This window comes from Gorilla gorilla, chromosome 3 (genome assembly GCF_029281585.2).
Source record: "Gorilla gorilla gorilla isolate KB3781 chromosome 3, NHGRI_mGorGor1-v2.1_pri, whole genome shotgun sequence".
Taxonomy (NCBI): Eukaryota; Metazoa; Chordata; class Mammalia; order Primates; family Hominidae; genus Gorilla; species Gorilla gorilla.
The window spans coordinates 173884464-173899376 of record NC_073227.2 but is presented as its reverse complement, the minus strand read 5'-3'; the positions used below and the strand labels follow the sequence as shown (position 1 = coordinate 173899376).

The following is a 14913-nucleotide window of genomic DNA, read 5'->3' as shown; positions in this document are numbered from 1 at the left end:
CCACAATCAGTTCACGAATATAGGGAGAATTGTGGCTAATGTTCTAACCTGAGCTGCTAGGGCTTTCATCCTAACTATTCCACGAATTCTACAGTCTTGTCCCTGTTAAAATTCAAAAGGTACTAAGTGGATTTGGGGGTTGAGCTGTTTGTAATACATCAAATACAATATATTGGGTTAAATAATTTGCTTATTTGTTTTATGGAGGGCATAAGAAAAATAATCACCAATTACTCTGAAGCAATGCAACTAAGAATGTTAACAAACTTTAGAAACACAACTAATTTGCAATCTGGTGTTGCCCATATAGTTAATGCTTAGTTATTATAGTAAAATCAGAGAATTTCAAACTTTGGAGAACTAATATACCTCTCTTCACCTTCAGCTCCTATAAAGTATCAAAAGGAGGGGAAGGAGCAAATATATCTATAGTAGCTCTACAGCTAAATAAATTCCAAAGCAGTACATGTCTTCAATTATGTACATTATCGGTTAATAAGCATTTTAATAGCTTTTTTTACTCTTTTGTACTAAATTCTTAAATTACATGCAAAGATCAATGATAAAACAAATACTTCATTTTCAAACTGTATTTCTACCATGTTTAGACGGCATTTTCTCTTCTCTATGTGCATTTAATTGCAACATAATGACTTGAATAAACATATAAATGAATTTTAGAGCCATTTAGGGTGGAAACATTAAATAATTACAAACCTTATAGGTGTTTAGACTCCATTTTCTAACAAGTTCTAACTTTTCCATTGCAGGATTTTTAATTTCATCTGCTAGAATAACTGGTCCACTTTTTGTCTGTGTTCTCTGGCCACCTGCAAGATAACAAAAGATAAAAACACAATCCAGATGAAGACAAGCAGGGAAAGAAAACAAAACCCTGACATTGTTCAAATTAAAATACTTATGCATCTAAAAAAAGAAAAAAGGTTCCCACAAAGTAAAGAACTAGAACTTCCTGGAATCGCTGAGGATAGTCTCCTAATTACTTAAACAACACTTCTGTCCATTAAACACAAATGCCATGTCTGTCTTCTTTAAACAAACAAACAAACAAAAAAACCCTTGCTGCAATCAGCCTTATTTTCTATATAAGTTGCCACTTACTTCAAGAAAAATAAAATTTCCATAACTAATTTTATACACTAATGACACTAAAAAAGAAGTATCTTGGTCAATAAAAATCTAAAAGGCCACGTATTCCCCACAGTGATCTTTCACTGTAATATGCAGACTACAACAACAATAGAATGTTGCTATAATTTTGGAGAATTTGAAAAAATAATTCAAATTTCACACAGTAGTTCAATTCAAATAGTCATTAAAGATATGCTATCACTAGTATGAAAGGCTGGGTTGAAACAAGATCTATATTGTACCTCTTTTTTCTCAAGAGACCACAAAAAAAAGGTAAGAAAACCAAAAAGAGCCATAATGAATAAAGAAGCAGGGTAAATTCCTGACAATGTACTCTTCCAACAATTAAGAATTTTTTATATGAAAGCAACTCTACAACTATATAGTTCTTAATAGTAAAATACTTTTCATAGTCAAAATATTTTTCATTTCAGTTTTGGGATGGAAACTTTCTAATAATTTAAAAAGAATAATGAAATAAGGAAAAGAGAAAAATTAGGATCAGCCCCCAGTAAAAATGTGATCAGCCCCCAGTAAAAATCCCCAAAAATTTCTTCTCTCACTTATTCCTATAATCAGACCAATCTTTCCCATAGCTTTACCAGTCCGAGAACAAGAATGGTATATAAAATAGAACACATTAAAGAATTTATAAAATTCTCACAAAACAAAATATAAATGTTAACATTTCATATAAGAAGAAACGTGGAGTTCATTTTTTCTCCCATTTTTATAGTCCAGTAACGGTAAAGTGCAGAGCAAACTGAATGTAAAGATACTGATTTTCCCAAGTATTTTTCATTGGGTATAACTGGTAAATTAATAGTATTGTGTTGCAATCTGCAAACTATTTGTAAGTTAAAGCTAAAAGTAAGAAGACAAGACCTTTTTCATTTAATCCATTCTTAAAAACAACCAACCTAATTGTTGAAGGTTGTTTTTCCTTTAACTGAAAATAGAAGGCAGAGCTGCAAAGATGAGAGTTTAGGATCAAACAGTAAACCTACATTTTCCAGAGCAAAGAAAGAATGATTTAAAGCAAATCAAATTTTATAATGTTTTAATTTTAAAATGGATTAAGTTTCAGGTGTGAGATACAGCCGAATTATTCTGAAAAGCCACAAAGATAGGATACAGTTAGAAAAATTATTTCCTTTATTGTTAATAAGGCAGCCACCAAAAAAGTCAGAATCACACACACCTAAGAATATAAAGCAAGTCATTATGAAACTGAGTAAATTAGTGTAGCTTCAGCAGTAGCAATAAGGGCTTTATCCAATCAGTGCAGTGAATACCTGCAGGAACAATTAAATCACTTCCTTGTTGAGCCAGTCGACTAGCTGCAACCCTGCTAGGAGACATAACAGATGGCAGTGGCGGTGCTGGGGAACCTGAAAAGGTAGACATTTTAACTGTGAAAATCCTTTTCCTCCTCCACATACTGTACATTTTGAATATAGGGTTACTGATATTTCCTTTAAAATATTCAAACACTAGGATTAAAAGTTGGAATTAATATATTTGTTTTCTTTCAGGGAAGGACTAATAATAAATGTATGCTACCAGGCTCAGTTTTTATATAAACTTTTCATCAAACTATCAAAACTAAACAAAATATGTAACTATATAATGAAATCTGGTAAGATGACATCTAACCAGGATTTTAACTGGACTCTACTATTTCCAAAATCAGTTAACAGAATGTGAATACCGTCCCATAGTTGGATGATTTAAAGCTTCAGTAAATATTTCATAACTTGCTACTCTCATATATAAAGGAAAAGCTCTTCAAGTAAAAATTCAAAGGCATGTAAGGGATAGTAAAACATGCTCTCATATCTCTTATAAGAAATGTGAATGAACTACAGCCTTCACAGGAATTGTAGCCAAAAATTTCAAATCACAAATCAAATGTCACATAGTGTGTCTCATCGCTATTCATAATGTGGACATAGAGGACCTTCTTCAATTCACCTGGACGCTTGTTAGAAATGCAAAATCTCAGACCCTGCCCAGACCTACTGAACCCAAACGTGCATTTTCATAAGATTTCCCGAGGTGATTTGTATGTACTTTGAAATTTGAGAAGTGCTGATATAGAATATTTTTTGACATTATAAGAATCACTTTTGGAGCTTTTAAAACATACCTGCGATACTCAAAAAGATCTACCGATTATCAGTGAAACAGGCATCTATTCTTTTGCAAAAGCCACTCAAGATGATTCTCAAACACAACCAAGTTTGAGAACCAGAGGAAACAACGCAATTTTTGAATGAAACACAACTAAGTTTTAAATTCTAACACTGAGTTTAAAATTCTGGCTCTATCTACCACATGATATCAGGAACACCCTGGCAAATTACTAAACACCTCTGAGCCTTAAGTATCTACAAAGTAAGAAATATTAACTACTGGCTGAGAGCGGTGGCTCACGCTTGTAATCCCAGCACTTTGGGAGGCAGAGGCAGATGGATCGCTTGAGCTCAGGAGTTCAAGACCAGCCTGGGCAACATGGCAAAACACCATCTTGCTGGGCATGGTGGCACAAGCCTGTAGTCCCAGCTACTCAGAGGTTGAGGTAGACGGACTGCTTGAGCCCAGGAGGAGGAGGCCGCAGTCAGCCAAGATCGCACCACTGCACTCCAACCTGAGTGACAAAGCCAGACCCTGTCTCAATTAAAAAAAAAAAAAAAAAGAAAGAAAGAAACACTGACTACCCAATATTGTTGCTAATGTCTAGCATTAAACAAAAAAAGGGAGTAATAGGTTTTTAAAACTGAAAAAGTATTAAAATCCTTCCATGTTTAGCTGAGAATATTTTAATGTCTATAATGTACTTTTATTTCAATTACACTCCTGCCCAGTTCTCTGGAAAAAATACATGCATTAAGTTCATAATTAAATTTCCTAATAAGAAAGACACATCTACTTTCTTTACTATTAGTAATAATTGGTCATATTCCAGATGTACTAAATTCTGACATAGAAACAGTCACGAGTTCTAACAGTATAAAATATACCTTAATTTGAACTGGATCTCACATTAAAATTCAAACATGCAATAGACCTAAACTAAATAGATTGTTGTTAACTTTCAAAATGAGAGATATTTTTCTCTTTAAATCTGTTAAATTATAAAATTTAAAACCAGAAGGGATGATGGAAATCAACTAAACTGTCACATTAAGCGGTAAGATTAATGAAGCCCAGAGAAGTTAAAATAGTTTCTTATTAGAGACTCAGATGTTCTGAACACCATAATATCTCCATTATTAAATTCAATATAGAAATCACTAATCTACAAGTTACTTGCTGAGTTAGAAGGCATTTTAATAGGTTATCCAGTTCAATCACCATTTTAAACAAAGACTGTATCTCTACCGTCCAAGGCATAAGGGATTCTAAAATAAAGTGTAAAATAAAAGAAGACCACTGTACTTCCATGTCTTGACCCCAGGAATAGGAGCTCTATTGTTCTAGTTATTACAGTTTATTAATCTTGCATAAGAAATAAACCATAGCACTACATGAGATGTGTATAATATATATAACAAATGATATGTAACTTTTCAAAGTAAAATAGCAAATGATGTAGTGTGGCTGTAACTGGGACTTCAGCTTTTTTGATTTACCTTCAAACGTAATTATCACTTTTCTGTATCTTTAATACTTTAACCCTTTAAACAACTGTTACCAAAATCATTCACCAATACCAACTAAAAAATAAATAATAATACAGGATCTCTCAATAATACAGGATCTTACTAACTGGCTAAATTTGGGGAATTAAATCTATTTCATCTCAACAACAAAAATCTAGAAAGATGAATACATATGTGCAAAGATTTATACCCCCATTAAAACAAAACCCTGGTACCAAGTACACTTCACTCTTGTGAGCTTTGATTTATTCATGATTTCCACTATTACTGATTCTGCAACATCTTTGGTGCTAGGCCGATTTTAATATTTGTTGTTTTTAAACTGAATTTAAGTATAACTTTTTAATTTGCTCTAGATAGATGAAAAAGTAGATGGTTATACTCTTCTTGTTAACTGTTTAAGCAACAGTCATAATTTATCATTTAGTCATCTTTCCAGAGAGCTAACACAGCCCTAATTCCTTTAACATTTTTTCATAAGACCTATTTTCCAGATTGTAACCATTGTATGTTATTCTTTCTCATGTTCATTCCAATTTATCTACATATATCTTAAAACGATCACAACTTTCCAACAAATGCTTAACTAATTTAAGTATAGCAGCAGAATGATTATTTTCCTAATACACTGATCAACAATACAGTTTGGATTTTAAAATGTTTTACAAACTCAGTTCAGAGAGACATATGTTACTGCCATTATCACGAAATATATTTTCTTATTCCAATTGGAAGGATTAGGATGTATCTATAAGCAAGTGAAACTGATGGGCATTTTAATGCTCATGTATATCAGTTCATGATGGCCAACTGATTTCGATTATTGTATAATACCATTATACAATAACTTTAAGGGGAAAAATGCCAGCTAAATAATTTCATTAAAAATATTTAAAATATCTTAATAGTAAAATTAGTTTTTTATTCTATGTTGACATTTAAATTTTAGAATTGGTGATTAGTCAAAAAATGGTACCAAATTATGCAAAGTAAGCCTTATGTTTTTCAGCACTCTTAGTTTTAGGTACTCAGTCAGCCCTTCCAAATTCAAAGTTATCCCTGATATAAGAACGCCATGATGCTTCAGAATGACTACTAAGACATTGACGTGACTGCTCCCTTTATTTTTCTAAACATAAGTATGAAAAGAGAAAAAAAATGATGTCAGTAGACAGTCCATTCATTTCACAGCCTAAAGGAGAGGATATTATACTGGATTATCCTAAATGTCTATTTCCAGGACCCATGTAGCAGAGAATATACTTCAAAATCTAAACTGTTCTTTAAATAAAGTATTGGCCAACTGTACAATAAAAAATACAGAATACGGCCGGGCGCAGTGGCTCATGCCTGTAATCCCAGCACTTTGGGAGGCCCAGGCAGGAGGACTGCCTGAGCTCAGGAGTTGGAGACCAGCCTGGCCAACATAGTGAAACCCCGTCTCTACTAAAAATATAAAAATTAGCCCGGCGTGGTGGCAGGCGCCTGTAATCCCAACTACTTGGGATGTTGAGGCAGGAGAATCACTCGAACTCGGGGGCAGAGGTTGCAGTGAGCCAAGATCATGCCACTGCACTCCAGCCTGGGCAACAGAGTGAGACTACATCTTTAAAAAAAAAAATACAGAATACTAATATCTGCATGAGGGCTATGGTTTACAAAGGCATGGACATAATTGTTTCTTCATTTTGTAAAATGTAATGCAGCATTAAAATTAATATGCGCTTAATTGAACTGAACATAAACTGTAGCTACTACTTTACGGTACTGTCCAGAAAATCTATTTCCCACATCTAAATGTTTACACGGCTTTACTTTCACTCGAGTAAAAAAAAAAAAAAAAAGTTTAAAAAAGTTATCACAAGTAAAAGCATTAAGAAAGGAGCCAATATTTTTCAATTAAAAATAGACATAGATATGAGATGTGTGCAGAAAAGAGTTAACACAGCAGGTCTAACTGCTATCCTTAAAAAGGCTGGCACGCGGCAACTTGAATTTTGGGAGGATTCCCTCCATTGCCAGAATGATTACGAGTGCCTCACTGTGCTTAAGCTGTTTACCTGCAATGTGGCTTATGCTGCTTACCTGCTTTCCTTCTGGAAGTCTAGAATCTTGGTATGTAACAGACGGAGAAACCTATGTGATCAGCCCCCAGTAAAAATCCCAAGCATGGAGTTTCAAACGAGCTTCCCTAGTTAGCAAAATTTCACCTATGTTGTCAGTCTCACTGCTGGAGGAATTAAGCAATTCCTGTGTGATTAAGCTGGGAGAAGACTCTTGGAAGCTTATGCCTAGTTTTCCTCAGACTTAGCCTATGCACTTTTTGCCTTTACTGATCGTGCTTGCTACTCTCATTATAATAAATCATAGCCATGAGTGTCACTATGTAAGTCCTGTGAGTTCTCCCAGCAAATTGCTGATTTGGTTAAAAGAATGCTTAAAGAATATTAATTTGGCAGACATGTAAGAACAGCTTGGAAGAGTCAGAAACTGAGGCAAGATCAATCATAAGATACCACTATATCTCAGGTATTCAATAGCTACAGTTTAGGATAGAGAGGTGGTCAAAAGTGTGGAGAGAAGGGAGGAAATTTAGGAATAATTAAAAGTAATTAAAATACAAACTTTTAATGAGTGTGGTCTTGGAGACCTCCTATATAACGTAAAAAGTTCATTTTTCTATTTGCTTTGAAATAAGAAATATGTATTTATAAAAATCAACATTGATTTATAAATTTCCTGGTTATAAGTTAAAATAATCTACATCTACATTTCTGACATAATTTTTGTTTTTATTTCAGTATTTTATAACCAATTCTTAAATAATAACCAGTGATATCATGCACATTGATCTGTTTATATAAAGGAGACTACTCAAATAATTCTATTACTTAAATTGAAGAGAAAAAGGAATACATTTATAATCAACGTTTTATCACAAAATGAAAGGGCTCCATTCTTGTGCTTTATTAATAAAGGAAGCATTTGGTGAACTTCTCCCATCCTCCATCCCAGCCATCTTTACAAATATATGGGCTCTTACCTTGAAATGCTCCTGCTTCAATAACACCCTCTTTGGTATTGTCAAAGCCATGAGATGTAATTTGGGTTTCTGAGAGACCAAGTCCAGATGGTAATGAATGCTTCAAATCCTTAGCAAGATTTAAATAAAAGAAAAAACTTTGTAAAAAATCCCACATGACGTAACAGTTCAGAATAATTGTATCCTTTTAATCAAATCTTAGATTATTTTTCTCTCTGCTATGCGGTATTCCCTTATGCTATCATGGCATTCTATAATGATGTATAATCAGCAGCAAATACAGCAAGATTTGTATTAAGTGGTATTGTGTACATCACATACAATACACTTTCATCATTCTGGAATTAAGCAGCAGGCAGATACTAAAATTCAATGTAAAAATTTTAATCTTACTGATACATCAGAAAAATTATTTTAATGAGCAAAATTAAGATCATTCAATTGCCATGTCTAATATGTAAAAGCTGACTGACACCTAATATAATCACAATGAGCCTGGCTAATGCACAGTATAAACAAATCATTCACTTGCCATGTTAATCTCCCTTCCATTTCAAGAGGGCTTCTCTGACTTCAATCAGGGTGAGGTAAGCAAAACTTATTTAGATTTACATTGCACAATGATAATAGTTAACCTAACTGCAAATTAGCCTATAACAGAACCTTATTATAATAAAAATAATATTCAACACTGGGTCTTAAGAGCTTAAAAAGTATAAAAAGTCAAGAAGCACAATGTTCTTTAAAAGGCACAATCCTAGTTAAGTATATTCTAAGTTTTTTTTTCCAGAACTTTGTAAATTAAATCTCAGGGCTTAAGTAATGATTAGGCAAAAAGGCCAAGTAAAACTGTAAAATCACCAAGAAGTAAAGCTGAGGCTACAGTCTGCTGGCTTCAAGTGATGCAACAATTATGAATAATGTAGACTTAAATCTGGCCTATCCACATGACTAGAACTTCAGAGAAATCAAACTGAAATGAAGGCATTAAATCTACAATAAAATCACTTTTCTATTTACCTTTATTAAATTTTCATGGGAATTTCAGGGCTATGACAAGTTAAAAGTAAACACAGCTAGTAAGCTAAATTTTTAGACTGATCATAGTTTAAGATAGCAGATTTTAGATCATAAATATATATAACTACTGTTATATATTTTTTCTAAACCATTACACCTTTTCTTGATGTACTGGTAAAGTATAGAGCCTACAGCAGGGGTCCAGGATATTTCTCCAAAGACAGAGTTATCCTTTTTTTTTTTTAACCTAGGACAAAACATACACATCTTAATCAGAAGGTGAAGGCAATGTGCAATCAAAGAGGAAAGTATACAACAATTTATAATGTAGTTAAGAATTCAGAAGAGGAAATGATCAGTGTGCATTCAATAGAAGAAAAAGTCTTAATGGAAGAGATGGATTCTAAGCTGCATCAATGACCAACATGGATGATATGGAACGTTGGAGGGATGGAATAGGGTTAGGAAGGGTTCATCTTCAACCTAGTAGAAAAACTTTCAGGGAAGAGGGTGGGTAGCACTGGACAGTCATTATCATATTATTGGGATAGCATGGAGGCCAGCAACTAGGCTACCATGGCCAACGTCGCTAAAGGTCTATGTTGAGAGATAGGGGTAAATGAATTAGAAAATTTTGAGTAACGGGTTTACTTGATTTGATTAAAGCATTGCTTAAAGAATATTAATTTGGTAGACATGTAAGAACAGCTTGGAAGAGTTAGAAACTGAGGCAAGATTAATCATAAGATAGCACTGTATCTCAGGTATTCAACAGCTAAAGTTTAGGATGGAGAGGTGACCAAAAGAACAGACAGAAGGGATGAAATTTAGAATAATTAAGAGTAATTAAAATACAAACTTTTAATGAAAATTCAAGGTATAGCCATACATTAAATATAATAATAAAGTGGTATAGCTAAGATAATATATACTACTGAAATAAGAAGCCCTTTCAGATTAATTTCCATAATCATGAACCAAAATGCAAAGGGATTATTAAATCACTAGCCAAGAAGATTTAATCTTAAACAATTATATCTACTCTGCTACTGAAGTAAAAATATTGTAGGACAAGTTAAGTGACATGTTGTATAATATAACTTGAAAACACCCTATTTTGGAATGTTTGCTGAAGAAGTTTCCATCTGGATTCTAATGTTCTAAATGTACTCCTTAAATGTACTTGATGTTTTTCTTGGCCAATGTATAAGCAACCCTTAATTACCTTTTTTTCCTTAAGTTTTTCACTATTTTCAATGAGGAACTTACTAACTTATACAACATCATAGAAATACAGTAAGGATAACTTGGTTCATCATCTCTATACTTCTGAGAAAAGGTATATGCTGCAAATGAAAATAGGTGGCTATAAAGAATAGAAACAAAACAGTTCCTGAAGATGAATAGAATCTTCTAGGTGCTAGGCCATGGAGTCATGCTTTTCTCTACTTTGCATCATCTTTGGAGGACTCTCTGGGACTATATTACGATTAGGTACCCAGGTACAGAGCATGCTGAATCTCTATCACTAAACTTCTTTAGTTAACCATAAACATTTATTAGAATCTGTGATTTCAAATTAAGTACACAGGATTTAATATAATTTCCATTCTGAAAGGTCAAGTTTTACATTGCTTAAAACTATTCTTAGATATTTTTACTAAAGCATTTTAAAAACTGAAGTATAAAAAAGCCAATTTGGTTCAATTAAATTAAAAATAGTTTTTAAAATTCCCTCCAGATCCGAACACCTAAGAATGGAAAAACAAACACCCATATACTGACCTTCTACTGTCTATTAATAACATTTGTAGGCTGTCTATGAAATCTAAAAATCTACCTTGTCATAAGTATCTTTGCTTAGTTTTAGCCATTTTAGTTTTATCCATTCAACCTTAAATCTCCAATTTTGCAGCTTGGTTTCCTTTTTCTAGCTAAACAAATATCTGTCCAGTTAGTGACTAATTTATTATTGGAAATAAATTAAAGGGAGGGGATTGTGTCTGGGAATGGCTCCTTTATCCTGTAGTTCTCAAACCTGGGATTTCATCACACTGGCAGTGAGATGTGTGTAAAGTGATTTGTTACTAATAGTAGTTGAAAGCAAAACACTTATCAACTTCAGTGTGTAAAGTATTTATATTACGGTAGGTTCAAGGTAATCTCTGTGACTCTTTTGTTGCATTTTAGTATGCTTTTTGGACTGAGAGATACAGGGTGGAGTTTCAGAAGGCAAACAAAATTGTTTAGCACTTTGGACATCAGTGAAAATGTCTGAGAACTGGCTCTGATTTCAAATGCATCCATTATTTCAAAAAAATAATACCTAGCAATCATTTGATGAGGCAGTTTGATATAATGGATGCAATGTGGGCTCTGAAGTCAGCTCAGATATACCTGAGTTTGAATCCTGGCTCCAGTCACTTCATGGCTGCATAACCCCAGGCAAATAGTCTGAATTGCTGAGATTCTTCACTGTAACATGATAATGTTAAGGGATAATTATTCCTACTTCATAGACAACATACAAAAAGTACACTACAACATCTGGTACTTCAAGTATTAATGTCTTTCTCCTTCATCCCAATTTTTAAATAGAACTCTTCTGGAGACTAGAAGTTGGAATGATGAAAGATTATTTTCTTATATGTAAAACTGACCATTATATCTAAGAATGTATTTTCATATCACTTAGGATGAGTGATTTTTATTTTTTGAGTGACAGTCACGAAATTATAAGTATTTCCACCCTTATTATGCTTACAACCCCATCTTAATTATATTAGAGCATGCCTAGATGGGAAACTAACCATATAATTAACTTCTGATATCCAGTGACTTTAAACAGGGCAACTAGATAGAATTTACAAGTCGGAGAGATCTGTTTTAAAATGTATAAAACGACACCTTTAGTAGAAATAGAGTTTCTGAGCGAGAGACCAAAAAATGTGGGAAAAAAGACATGCTTTAAAGGGAAGGTGATGAGTTTGATACAAAAAGTAAGGAATATACAGAGTACAAACCAAAAAATGCAAGAAAAGCCCAGCTGGAAGATCATTAAAAATAAGTACCTTCAGTAGGGATAGGAATGTTTTCATAAACAAAGAAAGGCTGCTAAAGAGAATTTGAAAGATAAACTGGTCTTTGAAACAGTCATTGGAACACTTGTGAAAATCCTCAAAAGACTACAAGCTTGGGTATTCTGAAGAACATCACTCTATATTCAATAAGTGAGGCATCTGAGGAATTCTAGACCTCAAGACATGATTGGTTACCTACTGTACATAAAATCCAAATCAAACTCTTTCTTTCAAAGAGATAAACTGGTCAGGCATGATGGCTCACACCTGTAATCCCAGCACTTTGGGAGGTTGAGACAAGAGGATCGCTTGAGCTCAGGAATTTGAGACTAGCCTAGGCAACATGGCAAAACCCCAACTCTAAAAAAATACAAAAATTCAGCTGGGCATGGTGGCATGCGCCTATAGTCCTAGCTACTTGGGAGGCTGAGGTGGAAGGATGGCTTGAGCCCAGGCCACGGAGGCTGCAGTGAGCCAATTGGTGCGACTGCCCTGTAGACTGGCCAGCAGAGCCAGATCCTGCCTCAAAAAAAAAAACAAAAATAAAAAACAAAAAAGAGAGATAAACTAGTATGTCTCTTATAAAGGAAAAGAAAAATATTGGTCTTGGGTCTCAAATGGGTCTCTCAAAACGTTAGATTTGCTACTAAAAGTCTTTTTACCGTCTGGTTTGGATATGAGGTTTGGATCAGAGATTTACAGGGCTTGCTCCTTTAAAGATAACATACAACATAGCAATCCCCTCCAACCCCCACAAAAGAAATCCCTATTCCCCTTACCTTGTTCTATTTTTCTCATAGCAATGACCACTAAGTGATATATTATGTGTATATTTGTTTATTTTTGTGTCCCCTCATTATACTATACATCATGACAACAGGGTTGTTGCCTATTTTGTTTACTGCTATATACCCAGCACCTGAAATAGTACCTGAGATATAGGGGGATCAAATAAATATTTGAATAGATAAATAATGAATCTGTTGAATGAACTAAAGGATTTATGATTCAATGCCATGTAGATTAAGAAGCTGCAATAATAATGGGTTTATTTTGAAATATAATTTAATGTATATTTGCTTATTCTTACATTAGACTTTTTGGTCAGAGAAAGAGATAAGGTACACTCCTTGCCATCTCATTGGAGACAAGATAGACATTAACATAAAAATTGAACGTGGTGCCAAAGTAAAAACACTAAGTATCAGAAGAATTCAGAATAGACTAAGTCCATAAAAAACAAAATAGGAAGGAAGGAAGTACTGCCCAAGCTATGGAACATAAATTATTTATTTACTTATTTTATTTTACTTTTTTGAGATAAGGTCTGGCTCTATCACCCAGGCTGGATGGAGTGCAGTGGTGTGATCTGGGTCCACTGTAACCTCCGCCCCCTGGGCTCGAGCCACCCTCCCACCTCAGCCTCCCGAGTAGCTGGAATTACAGACACGCACCACCACACTCAGCTAATTTTTGTATTTTTAGTAGAGATGGAGTTTCGCCATGTTGCCCCAGCTGGTCTCAAACTCATGAACTCAAGTGATTCGCCCGTCTCAGCCTCCCAAAGTGGTAGAATTACAGGTGTGACCCAACAGGCGTGGCTTATTTATTTACTTATGTATTGAATCAACATCTAATGACCACCAACTTCATGACAGCCACTGCTCTAGTCACTACTGACACGGCAGTGAAAGAAAAACAGATGAAGTCCCTGCCCACATAGACTGATGTTCTGGGGGGTGGGGACATAGGAAGGGAGGAGATTGATAGTAAACAAACATAGGTGGTAATAAGTCCTGTAATTAAGTAATAAACAAGTAAATAAGTTTTTGTTTTTAAAGGCAGGATAAGAGGGATAGAGAGTGACAGATAAAGGTTGCCACTTCAGATGCAGTATTTGGGGAAGGTCTCTCTGACTAGACAAATTGTGAACAGAGTCCTGAACAAAGTGAGGGAGTAATAAGCTGGGTTGCTGAGGGACTGGTGTTATTTAACTAAACTGTGCTAACTGAAATTAATGTATATTGGAACTATACAAAGCAAGAACTGTGTATATATTATCTCATTTAATCTTGACAAACACTTGAAGTGCTTTCACTCCCATTTTACAGATGAGAAAACTGGGACACAGAAGTATGTCATTTTGATATTAACTAGCAATATGGTTAGGACTAAGCCTCCAGAAACGATATTAACTGTAATGTATAATAAATGTAAGCAGCCATAGGCAATTTATTGGAGACTTATAATTTATTTTAGCTAGTATGTTTTCTAAAAGATTTATTTAAATAAATAGCTTTAAAAAAACATTATTTCAGAACCTGCTTCGGTTTAAGCGCACTAATAGAAATATGTTCTCAAACTGTAATTTCCTACTGGTACAAAACAGATGAACTGCCTTTATCCCATTCACTCATTTCCTAATATCACTTAAAACCTCTTGTCACAGGACAACACCATTTTCAACTACATATTGTTTTGAAGAACACTTAGAGAGTCAAAAAGAAAACATTCCTTACACTCAATTTTTATTTACTTCCTATTTTTAAACCGAGTCTCCAAGTCTGTTCATTTCACTGAATAAGTGACCTTTAACTTTCCCAGTTAGTTTTCAATATCTAAAATCAATGGTTTCCAGTTTTAAATATTAGCATTCCTTTCATTCATATTTATATTACTAGAATCTTCCCTCTCTGAAAGACAAAATAAAATGCTGTCAAATCACTGAAATAATTTGTAAACTTTGCAAGTTTGGTCATTAGGTCAACTATTTTTGGAAGGGCTTCCTTGAATGTTGCCTTGCTTAAGTCTTGACAGCTTTTCAGTGGCTTATGTTTTAGTGAGTATAACAGCTTTCCTTAAGGAAAAAAGTACCAAAACACCCCTCAAAATACAAAAAATGTAAAAAAAACCCTAACATCTGAACACAAACGACATACAAATGGCACAGGAT

At 34.0% G+C, this 14913-nt stretch overlaps 1 protein-coding gene across 7 annotated transcripts in view; it reads right to left on the bottom strand.

Moving 5' to 3' along the window:
• ARFIP1 (ARF interacting protein 1) overlaps positions 1 to 14913 on the bottom strand; it is a 131411-nt gene that overhangs the window by 39357 nt on the left and 77141 nt on the right. For 4 of the 7 annotated variants that reach the window (XM_019025907.3, XM_019025906.4, XM_004040515.5 and 1 more), the window contains 3 exons: positions 7861 to 7969; positions 2448 to 2543; positions 718 to 830 (listed from right to left, as the gene is read on the bottom strand). In XM_019025907.3, coding sequence (XP_018881452.2) covers positions 718 to 830; positions 2448 to 2543; positions 7861 to 7969 — 318 coding nt within the window. The remainder of the gene's footprint in view (positions 1 to 717; positions 831 to 2447; positions 2544 to 7860; positions 7970 to 14913) is intronic. The other 3 variants (XM_063705606.1, XM_019025908.4, XM_019025909.4) reach the window with 1 other exon arrangement.